General features: G+C 41.3%; 1 protein-coding gene across 2 annotated transcripts in view; it reads left to right on the forward strand.

The window, feature by feature from the left end:
• The window catches only part of CWC22 (CWC22 spliceosome associated protein homolog), a 35,636-nt gene extending 21,005 nt beyond the window's left edge, over positions 1-14,631 (forward strand). For both annotated transcript variants that reach the window (XM_053409658.1, XM_053409668.1), the window contains exons 15-20: positions 3,675-3,752; positions 5,490-5,642; positions 6,265-6,392; positions 8,669-8,770; positions 9,401-9,606; positions 13,853-14,631. In XM_053409658.1, coding sequence (XP_053265633.1) covers positions 3,675-3,752; positions 5,490-5,642; positions 6,265-6,392; positions 8,669-8,770; positions 9,401-9,606; positions 13,853-14,388 — 1,203 coding nt within the window. In that variant the 3' untranslated portion in view covers positions 14,389-14,631. The remainder of the gene's footprint in view (positions 1-3,674; positions 3,753-5,489; positions 5,643-6,264; positions 6,393-8,668; positions 8,771-9,400; positions 9,607-13,852) is intronic.
• The last annotated feature ends 4,618 nt before the right edge of the window (positions 14,632-19,249 follow it).

Genomic DNA, 19,249 nt, shown 5'->3' on the forward strand with positions numbered 1-19,249 from the left:
TACTTTCTTTGTGCCCTCCTGGTGGGTCAGGAGATGCACACATATACCGGAACATAAATTGAGCCAGTGGCCCATCTAGTCTATTATCCTGTTCTCACAATGGCCAACCAGATGCCTGTAGGAAGCCTGGAGATTTCATGGCGCTTGACAGACCGTCTCCACACTCATCATGGGGGAAGAGAGGTGCCCGGTTCTTCCTTGGCCTTTTCCCCCTTTATGAACGAGTAGCCCATTTCATAGTTCTTCCACATGAGAGCAAAACCTCAGGGTGAAACTCGCCTATCATCTGGTATCAGCCATGAGGAAGGCACTGGAAGCACCTACTTTCCATTTTCCTTATTAACTGCAGTTTATTGTTGCACACCTGAAGCATAATAAACCATGGTCTATTAGAACAAAGCAGGAGCCTGCCGTTTCTTATCATCATGACATGTTAGTAAATCGTTACTTTAAATCATCCGCAGTTTGCCCATTTGGGCTGCAGCGATAAACCGCTGTTGGTGGAAAACGGAACGTGGATGCTTCCATTCTCTTTACGGCTTTGCTAGATGGGAGAGGGACCACACAACTTCAAGTCTCATGCCTGCTCATTTACATAGCATTAAACCAAGACTTTATGCTGTGTCCAAATCAGGCTGGATTTTAGGACTGCACACTGCAAAATCTGTACCCTTTTCTATCCCCATGTCTTGCCACTTCCCACTTATTTTTGTAAGCATCCTTCTAAATTCATTTCTGACGGCATAACCATTACTCTCTTTTGCAGTAGAACTTTCTGCCATTGAAAGCGCAACGTGTTTCTAGTTGATCAGGGACATGTTAGGCACTTCCCTATAAGTGGTGGCAGGACCACCTCAAACATCTTGAAAAGTGGTGGAGGAGAAAAAGAGTCATGTATGGGAGTTTGCCTTATGTGAACTAGCTACAGAGAAATTAAATACTTTCCAAACTACGTGGCAAGCCTACCCTGAACTCTGTAAATGAACAAAACCTATGAATGTCTCCCCCTAACAGTTGCACTCTGCCCCAATTCCGGTTTTATTTTAGCTTCCTTTTTTTTTTCTCGCTGTACTGATAGAACCTAAACTATTCAATACAACATTAATATTAAAAATGGAGTTTATTTTAAAGATGAGGGACTATGATCACTCTTCCACAATTGAAAGGGCCATCTGTGCATTAGAGCTATTCTGGTAGCCCCAGGCCATGGCAGCACAAAGAAAACAGGTCTTTTAATCTAGAGTCAAGTCTGATCAATCCAACTTAAATCATTCCAGCCTTTTGTTTTGCAAATATACGTGACTAGGCATACTGTGATATAAGATTGTGCCATGATGATTCTGCCTAAGCTTTAATTTTATACATTTTACTTTTTTGCATAAAATACTCTTACGCAACCGCGTCTCATCACTGCTGACCCTACAAATTCAATAGATTAAAAATAGTTCCTTCTCAGTGAATTGCTAAAAATGTTAAGTCTGATTAGCAAGTGCAGGGAAGGGGGTGGCAGCCTGGTTCTGTTTTGCACCAATTAGTCTCAAATGGAGAATCAGGTTGCTTTTAAATAAATATATATATATATATACTGTAAGAAAATGGTCAGCAGAACTAAGCAGATGAGAGGGAGCCAACACGGTTGCCTGCAAACTTTGCCAAGGAACCAGATGCTGTTAGAAGATTGCCTTTGACAATTTTGTCTGCTTTCATCTGAGGAGCATCCTTGATGCCTAGAGAGAGAGAAGCGATCTGGTGGTAAAAAGCCTTCAGGGTAAATAGAAGCAGGTGGTGGTGACTTTGGATTAAAACTTGAGAGGCAGAATTTAGAAATGGTGGAAGATCTGCAGTTGTAAAACCCTCTGCATCTTCTGCCCACGCTCTTCGGAATTTGCAACTCCGTTACCTGTTTCTGCGTCAGCTGCCTTGAGATGTGTTGATCTTCTGCAGAAAAACTGGCAACGATGAAAGAATCTTGTTGCACCTAAAGAAATCAAGACATTTATAGTACTTATAATTAACTTATGTTTTAAGGTGCCACAAGACTGTTCTTTTGTTGATAATTCTTTTTTAGTTGTCCAGCTGGGATAAACACAGTGCTCAGCCTTTAACCAGAGGTTGGATGGCCATCTGTCATGGATGCTTTAGTTGAGATTCCTGCATTGCAGGGGGTTGAACTAGATGACCTTTGGAGGGTCTCTGTGATTCTAATTTTTTTTTGGGGGGGGGATATAGCCGGCTAAGTTATACTCAAGAGTAGATCCATTTTAATTAATAGATTACTAGTCAGTTATTAATATTAGAAACAGCAGGAGAGAACCCCGTAATTTGTTTATAGGCAGCTTTGGGTATCTTCACCATAAGGCTCGTTTCACAGAACTATTCCGTTTCCTCAGAAGGAAATAGAAAAATCATAAACTTTAAATGACCAAAATTCAAAAAAAGGGTAGAACCCCCCAAAATTCTGAAGTATTATAATCCTAGCTCGACCTAGGTAAAGCAAAGTGCAGTAATAAAGGATAGAGAACTCAAAAGTACAGTTACTAATACTGAATTTACAAAAATGGTTTGAAAACCTAAATGGCAAGTTTTAAACAAAGCCCAACTTGAAGAAAGCAAAGCACAGTAATAAAGGGTTGAGGACTCAACTGTGAAAATTCTAGTGCTGCTTTTGCAAAAAGGTTTAAAAACCTAAATGGCTATTCAGCTTTGAAGCTGCCACTGAATCCCTGCCTTCCATCATATACAGTAATTAAAAACATGTTAACGTTTAATCTTGAAGACGGGCACTTTGGTCCCAGCCTCTCCTCCTTTTGGAAGGTGGAGAAGGAGTGTCTTTATAGGCAAATTTGTTTTCCTGCACGTGGCTACTCGAGATATTCTGCTAGGAATCATTGTAATATTTAATTAAAATGTTAAAATATTTAATTACTTTAACCCACAGGGGATATTAAAATGTTGTAACTGCAGTTAAGGGAGCAGAAAGTAATTTGTTCTACAAGTCATGCTGACTCCACCAGTAACAACATCAGCACTTTGCCCTGTTTTATTGTATGGAAACTGATTGACTGCAACATTACTATAATAAAACAATGTAAGAAAGTTAATATGCGCCCTGATATATTAAACTAATGACATATATTAGAAAAGAAAGCTTTTAAGAGACGGATTAGTTTGCCCTCTCCACCACCACCACAAAGTAACAGTCTCTTTCTGAATATATTTTTGGTTTTGGTCTTGTTTGATATAGAGTAACTGTAAAACCGGCTTGTGTTCTGTCAACACAGTGTGTTGAAGAGAAATGTTTCAGTACGCCATATTGTAGCAAAAAGAATAAAAAGGCTAGGTCGTAATCCTTTACTAGTGGAAGATTAGATTTTTAAAAAAATCCCTTTTAAGAGTGATTTTCTGTTCTGAAAGTAAGTCAGGGTAGGTTGATATACGTAGAATTGCTATTATTGAATCCTGCAGCGTTGTCATTTAACCTATAATTTATTTCTAATGTGTTGTGTTTCTAATGTATTTCACACTTTTATTAGGTGTGCAAATAAATCTCTGGCTTCCTATTTTCAGTATGTGTTGCTGCAATATTATTATTTTAAAAAAATAGAAGATAAGTACTGTAATTAATTTCAGTTGATACATAGGATTTTATGAGTTTTTCCTCCTCCTCCCAATAGAAAGAATTGTGCAACATGATCCTTGACTGTTGCGCTCAGCAGAGGACATACGAGAAATTCTTTGGTTTACTGGCTGGGGTGAGTTGCTTGTTCCGTAGATGGCACACATAATGCACAAACATCCCATTCAGCACCCTGCAAAAAGGGCTGGTTTACAAATGCAGTTTCAGCGTTTGCAGAATGCAAGGTTGAGCCGTCGTAGATCAAATATCACAGGCAGAAGAACATGGATACTGCTGAATTTCACCTCGGCTCAGGCTAGCATCCGCTCATGCATCGAGCACTGAATCAAGAGTGTGCATCTCAGTCCTTAAATAAGCATGTTCATCCCATAGAACAGACTGCATAAATCTGGTAGATTGGCGCACCATTCATGTGCAACCTTTTATTGAAATCTAGCAGGACGAGGTTAGTTAAGCAGAAGTGTTTTTGTTACGCCAGATATTCAAGGGACACATTTCTTTTCAGGATTAGTTGGGAAATCACATGATAGAAAAGCTAGCCAAGATGTGTTGCATTTTTTCCTTTTTGTTTCCAAGTCGGGCCGGCTAGCTGACATTGGCTTCCAGGGAGCTGAACTAGATCAGGGCAGCCCAGCTTTTCCTACCAAGTGGCGGCAAGAGCTCTTCAACACAGAACCCATGGGCCACACACTGCTTTGTTGTGCTGGGAGTAGGGAGGGAGCCCAAAATTTGATGCCCCACCCCTTATGCTGTGTTCCCGTAGTCAACTAAGCAAGGCACTGGCTTCGGCAGGAGGCCTGAGGGCTCCACAGGATCCTCCCACTGCCTTTCCAAAGCTGGGAAAGTGCTAACTAGGCTTTGGGAAGGGGTTGGGAGGGCTGGGGCAGGTGTCCAACGTTGCCGAGGGCTGCAAAAAAAGACCTAGAGACCACCCTGAACTAGATTACTGTTAAGGTTTTCTCCATTGTTTTCAAGCCTTCCCTTAGCAACCGTGAACTTTAAAGCATTTAAAAACTCAAAACCTGATTTTTATTTGGGGGAGTCTACAAAACTATAAAAGGAACGCAGGTGGCGCTGTGGGTTAAACCACAGAGCCTAGGACTTGTCAATCAGAAGGTCGGCGGTTCGAATCCCCACGACGGGGTGAGCTCCCGTTGCTCGGTCCCTGCTCCTGCCAACCTAGCAGTTCAAAGTGCAAGTAGATAAAGAGGTACCGCTCCGGCGGGAAGGTAAATGGCGTTTCCGTGTGCTGCTCTGGTTCACCAGAAGCGGCTTAGTCATGCTGGCCACATGACCCGGAAGCTGTACGCCGGCTCCCTCGGCCAATAAAGTGAGATGAGCGGCACAACCCCAGAGTCAGCCACGACTGGACGTAATGGTCAGGGGTCCCTTTACCTAACCTACAAAACTATAAGAAGCTCATCTTTAACTAGTGTGGAATTCTGTGCCATCCATCGAAAGGAAATTAGGATCCAAGCCATTTTTTTCAGCACTATTTCTATAGGAGTTTGAAGTGTTTTCTCTGAATAGAGAAGCATGGAGGACAGCAATGCATTAGGTCTTAGGCCTGAGGCTCCCCACTTGCTGCTTGAAAGGAAGGCACTGCTGTCCACCTGCAATTTACTGACTTTCCCATTCATTCGTGTTCCCCATAACCTTGCAAAGCCCCACCCCAGACATGGGGCAGAAGTGTCTTTGCTTTGCCCCCAAGGAGCTTTAGGACCCAAGCCAATATTTGAAAATTAAGATTTATACAGTCTCTTCATTGTTTTCCTGTTTTGGTCCGCCATACTTCTATATTCAGTTTCTAAACTCTTTCTTTCCCCTTCTTAACTGTGTCCTGCATTTTCAGCGCTTCTGTATGTTGAAAAAAGAATACATGGAAGCATTTGAAGCCATTTTCAAAGAGCAGTATGACACGATACACCGGCTGGAAACAAACAAGTTGAGGAACGTTGCAAAGATGTTTGCCCATCTTTTATATACGGATTCGCTTCCGTGGAGTGTGAGTAGAAAATGCTTCTAGGCATGGGTTGTCCATTTGCTTTCTGAAAAGGCAAAATTGATCTGTCTTGCAACACTTAAAAATGTAGGTGGGATCTGCCAGAAGTCATACCCTGAGCTGAGCGCCAGGTTTGTTTTGGCACTGACAGGTGAGAGCTTTGAAGCCTCATTTCAGCAAAAAGTTCAGATAAACTGTTTGGAATTGAGACCGGATGTTAAATGAACGGAAAGTGTCAAAGCTATGTGATGGCAGCTGCGAAGTCATCTGAAGTTTGTATGAATTTGTTATTTAAAAGAAAGACCACGCATGTGTGCCAGATCCAGGCATCGCCGTCTCTAGGCAGAAAGATGCCTCTTGTCCAGATAAGGCTTTTAATCTGGAGGAATCCCACTAGGCAATTTCCCAACTCCCCCTGCCTCTTCCCTCAGTCCCCCAGCATTCCAGAACCATGTAGGGGCTGGTACTGTGAGGTCACAAGTGGAGGGAAGAATAGGCCAAAGTTGTCTCTGTCAGCTGGCGCCAAGTCTAGAACTTACTATTTGGGGAACAAATAATAAACTAGATTGTTTTAAAGTGGGGGAGAGGATGTTTAGCATTAACCCACTATTACTTTGACTTGTAGGTTCTTGAATGCATAACGCTAAGCGAAGAAACTACAACGTCCTCCAGTAGGATTTTTGTTAAAATCTTCTTCCAGGGACTCAGTGAATATATGGGACTTCCTAATCTTAATGCAAGATTGAAAGATGAGTAAGTAGAAGCTTCACACTGCAAGCTAGTTTTACAGTGTCTTGATGTGAGCAAGCCCTGTTCACTGTAATCCTTTGGAGCCGATTGATGCATTGGTGACCTGAAGACTTGATTCCTGCAAAGCACTCTAGGTGGAGCTACCCTTGGGACTGATTGGGAAACTCTGGTTGGCACAAAATGCTGTGGCTGTAGTGTTGACAAAGGTCAGGCTGCTGCCACCACATAACACTGGTGTTTAACAGCTTGCACGGGCAGCCCTTTCACCACCATGCCTGCTTAAGGGTCTCAAATTTATTTGTAAAGCCCTAAAGCAGTGGTTCCCAATTAGGGGTCTGGGGATCCCTGGGGGGTCTGCAGAACGCACCCAGGGGGTCTGTGGTCCCATCTCTTGCCTCTCCCCCAAAACTAAATCTTTCCATGGTGATAACACAAATTTATGGTCTTATGTGCTGTTTAGTATACAGTCATACCTCGGGTTAAAGTCGCTTCAGGTTGAGCATTTTCAGATTACGCTCCGCGGCGACCCAGAAGTAACGGAGCACATTACTTCCAGGTCTCGCCGCTCGCACATGCGCAGACGCTCAAGATGATGTCACATGCATGCGCAGAAGTGGCAAATCGCGGCATGCGCAGACGCAGGTAGCGTTCGCTTCAGGATACGAACGGGGCTCCAGAACGGATCCCGTTCGCATCCAGAGGTACCCCTGTACCTAAAATCCTTTGCTTATTAGGGGCTACCCCACATTTTGTTCAAAAGATTGCTTTGCAGCGGTAACTACCATAGAGTTATCAAAGTTTTCAAAAGTAGGAGATCCGTGGCTGGCTTTGTTTTTGAGACTCATAATATACTTGTGTTCATCAGAAAATGGGCAGGATGTGATATTCTTTAGTATGACATAAGACAGACATAGAGAAGTAGAGTGAAATATGGAAAACACCCCCTTAAAAATAAGACAGGTGAAAAACCTAATACATGCTAAAAATTTCCTAACAGCCTCCCCAAACCAGATGGAACCCAGACTCCAAATACTACCTCAAGAGAGAACCACACATCCTCCAAGCCATCATTATTTCAGTGGAATCTAGATTCTGGCTCACCCATATTTATGACCAGACCGCAATTACTAGACTAGCCTCATCTTTAATTAACTCACAAATGCCTGGCATTTACCACTGATCTTGTGTCAAAAAACAGCACATCAACACATCAACATTCTGGAGAAGCACAATAGCCATCACTTCATCTACCTCATTTTTTCCCCTCCCACTGCCAGACCATCTACTTTTAGTTGGCCTCTTGTTTTTATTTTTTCCCCATCTGCACCCTTCACTTCATACGTTCATGGTAACCCATGTTCCAAACCTTTCATTAAATTCCTGGCAAAACTCTTTTTTTTATGGAAGCATCTTTTTAAAAGGTTGTAAATTATGATGAATCTAACCGTCTTGTTCCTGTGTTGGTCCCAAAGAATGAGATGCAAAATGATATGAAGAGCCAACATTTGTTAGTGTAGAAATTTGGACAGTTGAAAAATGCAGAGGAGTTTTGATTGAGCAAAATGGGTAGATACTAACAGTTCTTGCATTATTGACCAGTACTGTCTTAAGACTGGTAGATGAATATCATTCTTAATTTCAGAATGTTTAAATGCATGTTTTGTTTCAGCGCTCAATGCTTTGGGGGGAAACATGGGCAACTTCCCCGAGCCCAAGCACATCAATATATATAGATATATATATCTTTATAGCAATTCTCAAATTAGAGCAACTGTCAAAGATTTTAAGACTTGTTTAGGTACATGGTAAATTAGAGATAGCCTTGCTGTGCAATATTGATTTTGAAATGTTTAATCACAAAACACCTGTTTCTTTTGGACAGAGCTGATCTATTGGCTAGCTTGACATTACTTATTGTAGTAAAGAGAAATATATTGATCCAGGCCCATTATTTTTGGACTTACAGAATTAACTTTTATTATCCCTAATTGTTTTAAGTTTGATATGAGAGACAGTTAGTTGTCTAGGGACCTAGTTGCCTTAAATCTCTGGCACTTTAATATATGTTTACATTTTAAAAGGGCCATAGATTCTATCTGTATGTGTACTGCTGCATAAATAGAACCATCCTGTTTTTGCTTCTTTCAGAATTAAAGTAGCTCAGAATATTTTTTTTAATGACATTTCTAAATCGCCTCTGGATCAAAATTGAATGTATATTTTTAGTTTACAGCTATCCAGCATTTTAAAGTATTGTTGCCATGTTTCATCTTTAACAGAACTCTGCAGCCGTTCTTTGAAGGTTTGCTACCTCGGGATAACCCAAGAAATACTAGATTCGCCATCAATTTCTTCACTTCGATTGGTCTTGGAGGACTGACGTAAGGAAATCCATTTTGTTACACAATAAAAGCAGTCAGGGTTAACAGCGAGATGTTAACAGTTCCATGAACTGGCCCATATACATGCTAGGTAGATTACAGACTTCTTCTCTGCCTTCCCTGCCTTTGATGTCTGCACAGAGGCACATTGTTCAGCTATGGCCTGCATGTGTAAAATCCAATGTGCATAACCCAGATTGTGCGATTGATATCACAGGGACTCCCCCAGAGTGTGGAAATGGCCAGTGTAACCGGCACTACCTGCCCAGGTCCTTTTCAAACACACGTAGACATGTAGGCGTATTGAATGGGGGGGGGGAGTTCTCAGTCCATGTCTGCAGACCACATCGTACGCCATGTCTGCAGGACAAATCAGTGGCAGGTGTCATATAATCCAGTCCACACCCCGGTACCATATTTCGTCATCTCAAAAAGAAACAGATGGTGGGATGGGGCTTCACAGAGCAGAGGGTGGGGCTTTGCAGATAGGGACTGGCTCAGTGGTACCTGGGTCAGTTTTGTGAAGCAAAAACAAACAAGTTCACATTTGGGACACACAGCTGAGAGAAGTAACGCTTTGCCTTTGCACCAGCCAATTAAATTATAACGTGCTAAATGTGTTTTAACTAGCGATGAGTTACGTGAACACCTGAAGAATGCACCAAAAATTATCATGACGCAGAAGCAAGATGTGGAGTCCTCAGATTCGTCTTCATCTTCGGAATCTGATTCGTCCGGTTCAGAGGATGACAGTAGCGACAGCAGCAGCAGCAGCAGTTCAGAGTCCTCCAGTGAAAGTGAATCATCATCTGACAGTGAGCGCAGCAGTGACTCTGGTACTCAGTTCCACCTTTTTTTCCTTTTCTTTTTACTCTGCTTGCCCTGGTGCACATTACCTGAGGAAAAAAATAGCAGCGTCTATTTACTCATTTATTAGTTCCTGTGTGCTGTTGATTTTAGCTATTTGAAACTTGCAGGAGTCTTTTCAACAATGCATTGTCAGCCTGAAAACGGCACGTATAACTCTTTCCCTAATCTGGATAATGTTAGGTATTTTATTGCAAAACAACGCCCACGTTTTAAATCTAGGCAAATACAAATGTTTGCATTTCAACCACAGCCCCGTGTGGTTTCAGCAAGTCAGATCACCTTGTTGGGAGAGTGATTTATGATGCATTATTTTCATAATTATTTACACATGGAGTTGTTAGCTTGAAAATGAAATGGATACATGGTAAAAAGAAAGAAAGAAATATTGATAACTAGCCCTTTCCTTGTTTGGAAAAAAAGTGTTATCCCAGGGTAAGCCCTGCTGTGTTTAAATGGGTCATAGTCCCTAGTAGGTGTGTTTGGAATTGCAGCTTGAGCGTACTTGTGAGTGGCTAGTCTGCAGAAAAACCGGATCTGACTCATTTGCACAATTGAAGGTTTCAAAATGTGAGCACCTGGATAATTAGAATGGCTCATGTCGTGTCTTGTAATAGGCAGCCAAACAAGCCTATTGCATGGCCATCGTATCATAGTGACGCAGAAGAACTCACTTCAAGCTGTATAGCAGTGAGATACTGAACTACCAATGTGGACCATAGTGTGTTTGGAGCTAAAGGGTCACCTTTAAATCCTCTCTCCCCGCCTTAGGCAGTGCCGGTGTGTAAACAAGTTATTTTCTCCGCCTGTTTTGTCAGTTTAACAAACAATAAGCAGCTCTTTCTCTGTTGCTGTGTATGTGTGTGTCAGATATGTGTATCCAAAGCAGAAAATATTTATGGTAGCATTCTACCATTATTATGATTGAACGTAAAACAGCTTGTATTGTGTTTTTCTTTCTGGGTCCAAGGTACTTTTGCTGACAGCAGCACAGTATATCTAGTAACTTCCATTCTATAATTAGTATTTTTGAGCGAGTGTTTCTACTGACTTTTCATTCCAACTAGTTGATATGAATTATATAGTTGAACCTTATTAAGTCCAATAATGCCTGCTAGCCCAGTCTGGATCACGCACGCAGTTAGCTGTGAGAGCAGATGATCGCCCAGCATGAGCTTATGCAGGCAAGAAGCATGCTGACTTAAAATAAATTAGATTTATCGGTGGGTTTTAAAAGCAGAAGTCTTCTGATTCACAAAAACCCAGTGTAGGTTATGAATGCATGAAAAGCAGCCCTCTGTAATTTGCGGCGTTTGCTTTTTATTGCTATTACCAGGCAACTCATCAGTAACACCAGAGCAGTAAAGGAAGGCAGAATGGAAGCGGGGTCAGGGAAGTGGCATTTCAGCAGAGAGCCAGATGGCTTCTGCATAGACAGCTGCAGCAAGATGGGAACCAGGGAGGTCCTTGGTGAGAAATTAACGGATTCTGCTAGAGTGCACAGGGCTTTCTTTCTTTCTTTTTGCTGTTCGGTTTTAATTTAATACGTTCTCTTCTAATGTTTTATCCTTTCTCCCATTGGAGGGGAAAAAAAGATACCCTAATGAAATGATTTGATAGTCTCAGCGGTACGCTCTGAATTGTTACGATTTCTTTCATTTTTTGTACACCACAAGCAGAAATATTGCCAAAATGATGAAAAGCCAGGGGTACTTAGACTGTTTGATGCAAGAGTCAGCTTCTATTTTACTTGCAAAGTTTTGTGAAGAGAACTTCAGGCTAGTAGTTTGCTGCTGTTCAAATTGTACTTTTTATCTTCGTGTAATTCTGCAACAATGAAGATGTTGCATTATTTTAGAGGAGTGCTTCCAGAATGTCTGGCAGAGGATATCTAGAATGTCTATCTAGCAGTAGTAGTGGGAGTCAAAACTTTGTTTTCAGCAACATTCAGACCTCAGGGTTGTACCAGAAAACTCAAGAAGATACTACTATAAAACTTGACTATTGTGCTAAAGCTTCATTGGTCTTACCCTACTGTATCTTTTTGTAAAGGGGAATGCAGGTCTTTATATTTTAACAGATACTTAAGTTTGCTATATGCCTCTATACAAATGCCACTGGGCTTTCCTTAATGTATCTCCTTTAAAATCCCAGTGTCTCCAAACCACATTGAATTACTTCTCAAAATGCCCAGCATGTTAAATTTGTACTCCAGCATAAGGTTGGGTGGGCAGGGACAAAACTGCACTAAAATTAACTTACAGTCCTACAATCAAGGGAAAATCGAAGACTTAAATTTGAGAGGTCAAACGACTGAAAATAAATACAGTGGTACCTCTGGTTATGTACTTAATTGGTTCCGAAGGTCCGTTCTTAACCTGAAACTGTTCTTAACCTGAGGTACCACTTTAGTTAATGGGGCCTGCCGCTGCTGCTGCGCCATTGCGCGATTTCTGTTCTCATCCTGAAGCAAAGTTCTTAACCTGAAGTACTATTTCTGGGTTAGCGGAGTCTAACCTGAAGTGTTTGTAACCTGAAGCGTATGTAACCCGAGGTACCACTGTAATTTGAAGGATCATCACCCTTTTGAAACTCCATTGTAACTTTCAGTTAAAAGTCAGACCATGGGACAGTTACTGACAACTTAATTCATCATATCACAACACAGCATTAAAGCTGCTGTGTTGAGAGCATTATGGTCAGGAACTGCTCATTTTATTGGTATAGTATAGAAGTTAAGAACATGCATAGGAAGCCCAGCACATCTTACTTTATCACTGGACGATTCTAGGCAAGTTATGTCTGTGATAGGGGGATAACAATACCTTACTGCTTCGTTGCAAGGACCATAGAGGCAATGTATATGAGGTATGGTGATTTTGATCCAAAGTATTGTGAGACTCTTTCTGCTCATATAAGGAGAAATTTCTGCTCCCCCTTTCCCCCACTCCAGATCCTCCAAAGGCAGGTGGCTTAACATTTTGGCATAACTGTCCACTTCAAGGAGGGCTTTTTTGCCACTGAAGACAGATCAGCCAATTCCTTGTTATCTAAAGACAGGAAGACGAATCTGGTCAGCATGTTGTACAATACATGCAGTAGGAAGAAGTACGGTCAGTTTTCAGTGATGTGCTGTGTAGTCATCTTTTCGTCCCAACAGCGAGTCTGTTTAGCATATTATTGCTGATGGTGAATATACCTTGGCAGCTCATATTTTAAGTCCCAATTTCTAGTTGCAAATTCTTAAAATAGTACAAAGAAAGAACTGCATGCACATCCATTAGTCTAGGGCACATGCAAGGGCTCATGTTGCAGCACAGAAGTTACCTTGAGTACTAAGAACTTGAGTAAAGGTAAAGAATATGTGTCTCCTAAGATACTTTTTACATGGTCTAGAATTCCAGTTCCCATGATAAATATCCCCCCCCCTTCCCTACCCGTTTACTGATCTAAATGTATAAATGAAGCCAGTACACAGATGGGGAATAACATTATTTTTAAGTAGTCCAAATAATTTGGCCCTCTGGATTTTGAGAGGAAAGTAAAATGGAGCTGAATTGAACTGTCTTTCCTGACTTTTAAAATCTAATAAAGTCTGTAGAAAATAGTAGTATGAGCAATGTTGACATTACATAGATTTCTCTCTCTTTTTCTCTGAGTGGTTGTCCAAATAACAGAGCAAGCTAAATATCTCCCACAAGTTTTGGAAAAAAACTTCAGCAAAGAGAAGGAAATGAACACATCCACGGTTACTAACTCAGGCTCAGTACCCAGAGCACAACTTGATAATATGATTGTCAAAGTATCTGTAAAATTTTCTGTAGCTTGGATCGAAAGGTCTCACTGCATGAGAAGAAAATATTCCTTGTTGTCTATTTAGGTTTATTTCTGTCTGCAGCTCAGTTTGCTCCAGAGAGTTGAGAGACCCCTCAGAATGGCTTAAATGTCTTTGTTGCAGTGGGGTGGTCCTTCCCCTTACTGTAGGTCAGGCTTCCTCAACCTCGGCCCTCCAGATGTTTTTGGCCTACAACTCCCATGATCCATAGCTAGAAGGAGCAGTGGTTGGGGAAGATGGGAATTGTAGTCTCAACATCTGGAGGGCCACGGTTGAGGAAGCCTGCTGTAGGTTCTTTAAATGAAGCCAATATATTTTGACGTGCGAATAAAGGAATGTGAATATATTAAAAGGGTAAATTCTGTTTATGATCCTTTCAGATGCGAGAAAGCGGAAATCACAGAAGAAGAAAGCATTGGACAGAGACGCCAAGAGAAAGCAAGGAAGTCGAAAGAAACAGCTTGACAGGAAAAAAGAGAAGAGGCAGCCTGAGAGGGAAAACGGTGCTGAGAGGAATGCTGACAGGAATTCAAGAGACTTAAGTCGGAGAGATGATGCATCACAGAAACTCTCCCATGATAGAGATTATTCCGCTGACAGGAACACCTACTGTGGTGGAAAGGACAGGGATCAGGAAAGAAATACGCCTTCCGAAAGCAAAAGTAGCCAATCTAAGAAGAAGAGGGCCGAAAGGCAGAATTCTTTTTCTGATAACGAAGGGAGGGACAGTCGCCGTGATAAGGATGGTGAACTCCACAGACGGAGGAAAGACAGATCAAAGTCTAGAGAGAGACCCCGTAACTATCCCAATCCCAGGCTGGATGAGCCCAGGCAATATCCGGACCAATTTAAAGAGTCGAGGAGAGATGAGGGCAGGCGAAAGCACAGGGGCGATTCCCCACATAGGCGCAAATGACTCTAGTAGACTGCTTTTGAAATGCAAATGCTTCTGCCTTGTGGTGAAAGCTGTATTTTTTGCAACATACGGAACATCTTTAAAGGACTTTTTGTACAAAGTACTTGTAAACATCATTGGAATTTTGAATGTTTCCAGTAACCCATCTTTTTATGATCGCTGCTTACAGGTTTTTGACTCCAGGAGCAATCAAATGTAGTTTATTTTGATAATAAAACAGTCAAGCAGTTTGTTTTACTGAAATATTAGTGCTTTACAAACTTGTTTGTAAATTTTATTTATGTTCTTTAAAAGTGCTACACATTCCTTAGTTTTCGTTCTTTAGGTGATTTTCCAATTATGATACAGACGTTAAAAGGTTTCACGTCAGAAATAACAAATCCCCTGTATGTGTTTGTACTGCAGAACAACATTGATAGTGGTTTTTTATTTGTTTTGATGAGAAAACTGCAACCTGCTGCTTAGAATTTAGACATTACAGAACTCAGTTGTGTATGCTTACACCTGATAATCCCACATTGTTCACATTCAGAGCTTCAAAAAAGTTCAGAAAACTAATGTGAGACTTTGGTTTCATCAAATCTGAAGGAAATAAGCATAAACTATGTTAAAAATCTGTTAATGGATCAAGTTCTGCTCTTGGGAATGCAGTTGAGAATAGATGACAATTTTTTAAAGCTGGCCTACACAGCAGATAACATTTTATTTTTCTTTAGATCTTAAAAACCTGTAGTTCAGCGAGGGCCAATACCAGAGTTCTCTTCTAGTTGAAACAGAACAGTGTCTTAGATGTTTTCAGCATATTTGGGGCAAGATTGGATATGTCATTTGAATTAGGACTAAAATAACCAAAGATTGCTGGATGTTTATTAGTTTCTTTTTTAAAAAAAATGGATTCATGGGTTCGGAGAGATTTATATGAAGACGGCATGTGGATTTCTCAAGTATTATTTCACTACCACTGAAAAGTGTATAATTATGGAAAATGAGACACGGTTGATATTTTGAATTACTTTCTTTCAAGGCTCAGTGTTATCATCTGGTGTCTTGCTTGTACAATGGATTTCCCCTTTCTTTGCTTCCCCCCAGCAATCTCAAAGAATCTGCTTAGGGTGGTTGGTGGACCAACCAGAGATATGGGGGGTGGGGTGGGAGAGAGAGAGGCAGAGAGGCAAGAGAAATCCCATTGTATTTGCTCACATGATGCTGGATCTTGCTCAGGGTTTTTTTCTCTTCTGATTTTAAGATCACAATCCCCCCTTTTTAAAAACAACAACAACAAAATCCCTTTTTAATGTGCATTTCAACTGTTGCATCAAAATCAGAACTAAATACTTAAACATAATGGCAAACTTTCTGGATACCAGCCATATAGATAATGGTATTGCTCTATAATCTCTCTGAAGAATTGACTTTTTTTTTCAATAAACATGAACAATTACTTCGGCTTTTCCAACACTGAAGGTAGCACAAGTGAAGCGGATTTGAAAATTGTTCTATCTCCGTCAAACATAAATGTGAATCGGGGGAGGGAATCAATTCTCCCGCCAATTTGGGAGGAATTCAACATTGCTGTCTTTTGACTCTTCCATCAGAACAAGCATTTCTGATTGCCAAACAGAACGATTCCACCCTCCTCCCCTCTGTGCACTGTTCTGGGGTTTTTTTTCTGACTACAAGGAGCAGAACAGCTATTAGCAGACCAGAAGTCCCTTAGATTGTTCACCTGTCTGTGTAAACTGCAAGTTGGCCTTTTTTTAATTCTCTCCCACTTGCCCATAATGCCAGTTGTTGGCCAAAATTCTCATATTATGAAGTTGTGATTAAACATAAAACTTGACTTCAGCTAGGGCAACTCAGATCTGAAGCGCTTGAATGAATGGAATGGCAAACTCCCGTTTATTCTTTCCCCTCTTTGTACTTCTCGTCGTGTAGATTTATAGGGTGGGATTCACCTAATTTATCAGCAGGCGCTGTACACATCTGGCAAGCTGAAATGCTCGTGCAAATGCAATGTTTTCTCATAGCGCAGTATTGAATTCCACCCGCAGTCTGCCAAACGAGAACAGCATTTTTTACATCAGACATGGTGAAACTCTCTAGTCCATGAACTAAATGTTTCTTTTAGCCTTATAAGTGCCATTTAAGATACTCTTCGTTATAACTGACTAATACAGCTTATCCCTCTGGGGCAGAAATCAGTGTGACTTCTTTCATATAATGTATTGGACACTGCGATGCAAAAAAAATGGGAATCTAATGCACCTTAATTGATGCAGACCAAGATGCAGTAACAGCTGTCACAAAACTGGTTAGCCATTACTTGCCCCAGGGACCTTAGTGTGAAAGGGGCTGGTAATAAATGTGCCACGAAGGCTTCTTGTTAAAGAATTGAAAATCTGAAAGCCCTCCGATTTGCAGTTCTGGTTGTGCAGCCACTGTCTTAACAGGTATTCCAATTTTTTCTCTGTGCCTATTTCTGTTTTCGGATTTGGAATTCATTTTCCTAAATAAAATCTCTAATCTGGACATGAGCAGACTTAGAACATCTTGCTTGTTTATCAGAATAATTGTATTTTGATAGGATTTATATAATGCTTAATCATCAAAACCTCTAAGCTGTCCATATAAAGTACAGAGGTACCTCAGGTTAAGTACTTAATTCGTTCTGGAGGTCTGTTCTTAACCTGAAGCACCACTTTAGCTAATGGGGCTTCCTGCTGCTGCCACGCCGCCGGAGCACAATTTCTGTTCTCATCCTGAAGCAAAGTTCTTAACCTGAGGTACTATTTCTGGGTTAGCAGAGTCTGTAACCTGAAGTGTATGTAACCTGAAGCGTATGTAACCCGAGGTACCACTGTATATGTCAAAATTATCGACCCTTCCAACTCTACAATTCTAAATTGTAAATCAGATGTTTTAAAAACAAGTTAAATATCCCCCCCCCGAATATTAACAAAACCCATTTTAAAAATACACATTGTAAAAATCAAATGGCATATTAAAATACATGTCAAATATATGTGTTTGGATAGGCTTAGTTTAAAAAGTTTTTAAGAGGTGCCAAAAACTGCAGCAAAGGCACCTGCTGATATCATCTACCAGCTACTACTCAAAACAAAATACCTTTATGTGTACTGGTGAAATATGTCTATTTAAAGCCTGAAAACACTAAACCCGTCAGTCACAATCATTTTAACCATCAGCCTTAGTTGTACCACTTGAATAGATTTCCTAGAGTGGACACTAAAAGTGCATGAATGTGCAGTTAAACACGGTAACAATGTAAAATAATCATCATCACCATCATCTTGTTTTAATTATGCAGTGTGAATTACCGTATTTTTCCGTGTATAACACGCCCCTGTGTATAAGACGCCCCCTATTTTGGGGGACTCAGCATTAAGAAAATGGGGGGAGATTGCCAAGAATTGTTAAGCCTTTTTAAGGAGAATAATTGCCCAGAGTTGTTGAGCTTTTTTTGGGGGGGGGACTCGCAGTTGCACATCACCCCTCAGCACTGCCTGGTGTGTATAAGATGAGCAAAGACTTTTAACATGATTTTTAATAACATACCCTCGTCTAATACACGGAAAAACAGTAGATGTAAAAAGTATATCATTCTGGCAGTGAGCCGTCTTAAAGTATGCACAGCCACAATTGGTTCTTCAAGTGTGTAGTTTGGAAAATTCAGCAGTTTACATATTTGCAGGGGTGTGTGTGTTGTCACCCCTGGTTCTTGCAAGGCTAGAAGCTAACCAGTACAAATTTAAGAGCCGCATCCATTGTTCTGCCCGCTTTTGCCCTTTTTGTGCACCTCGGTATGCAGCCCCAAAACGTTCCCTGTGTGGCTCTGAGGCTAGAAAAAGATTCCTCGCCACTGCTATACAGACCTTAAGGTAAAGGGACACCTGACCATTAGGTCCAGTCGTGACTGACTGGGGTTGCGGCGCTCATCTTGCTTTATTGGCCAAGGGAGCTGACGTACAGCTTCTGGCTCCTGTGGCCAGCATGACATAGCCGCTTCTGGCGAACCAGAGCAGCCGTTTACCTTCCCGCTGGAGCGGTACCTATTTATCTACTTGCACTTTGACGTGCTTTCAAACTGCTAGGTGGGCAGGAGCAGGGACCGAGCAACAGGAGCTCACCCCGTCATGGGGATTCGAATCTCCAACCTTGGGGTAAGTCCCACTGATCACCAATGGGTCTTACTGATGAGTAAGCATTTATGGGGTTGCACTGTTTGTGGCTTTGAAACATGGCCTCCTTTTGCAAAGTATTGCGTTTCTCTCATTGACCTCCTGCTGCCTTTGGAACTTTTACAGGAGTCATCTGAGGCTATAGCTAATTGCAGGTGGGTGCACACGTCAAGATGGGACTGAGCCGACCACGTACCCGTGGCAGTGTGTGCCACATTCTGCAATCTGCCTTCCCTTTGATTACAAATGTGGAGGTAATTGCCGGTTTGGGTAGAAAGGGCAGAAAATTATAAGTAGAGGTTACTTCGCTTTGCGGGCCTGTATAATCTAAACTGCTCTCAATTTCACACTATTTATAGCAGATCTTATTTCCATGATTGCATTGGTTGTAGGTTTGTGTAGAAGAAACGTAAGCGCAGAAAGCCTTTAAGTGAGCTGCATGGAGTGTCCTGGTTGACCGTTTACAAGGTCAGCTCTGCAGTCTTTTGTTAAATCATTGCCTTCCTGAAAGTCAAGATGAATGTCCGTTTTAACTCTAGCTCAAACTTTCAACGTTTGCTTCCCAGCTACAGGGCTTTGTTTCTAAAAATGAAAGTTGTCAGAGCTATGAATGCCATGCAGACCTTTATCAGTTAAGCCCCAATGGCATACCCTCCAACATG

The sequence above is a fragment of the Podarcis raffonei genome, chromosome 1, assembly GCF_027172205.1.
Source record: "Podarcis raffonei isolate rPodRaf1 chromosome 1, rPodRaf1.pri, whole genome shotgun sequence".
NCBI lineage: Eukaryota > Metazoa > Chordata > Lepidosauria > Squamata > Lacertidae > Podarcis > Podarcis raffonei.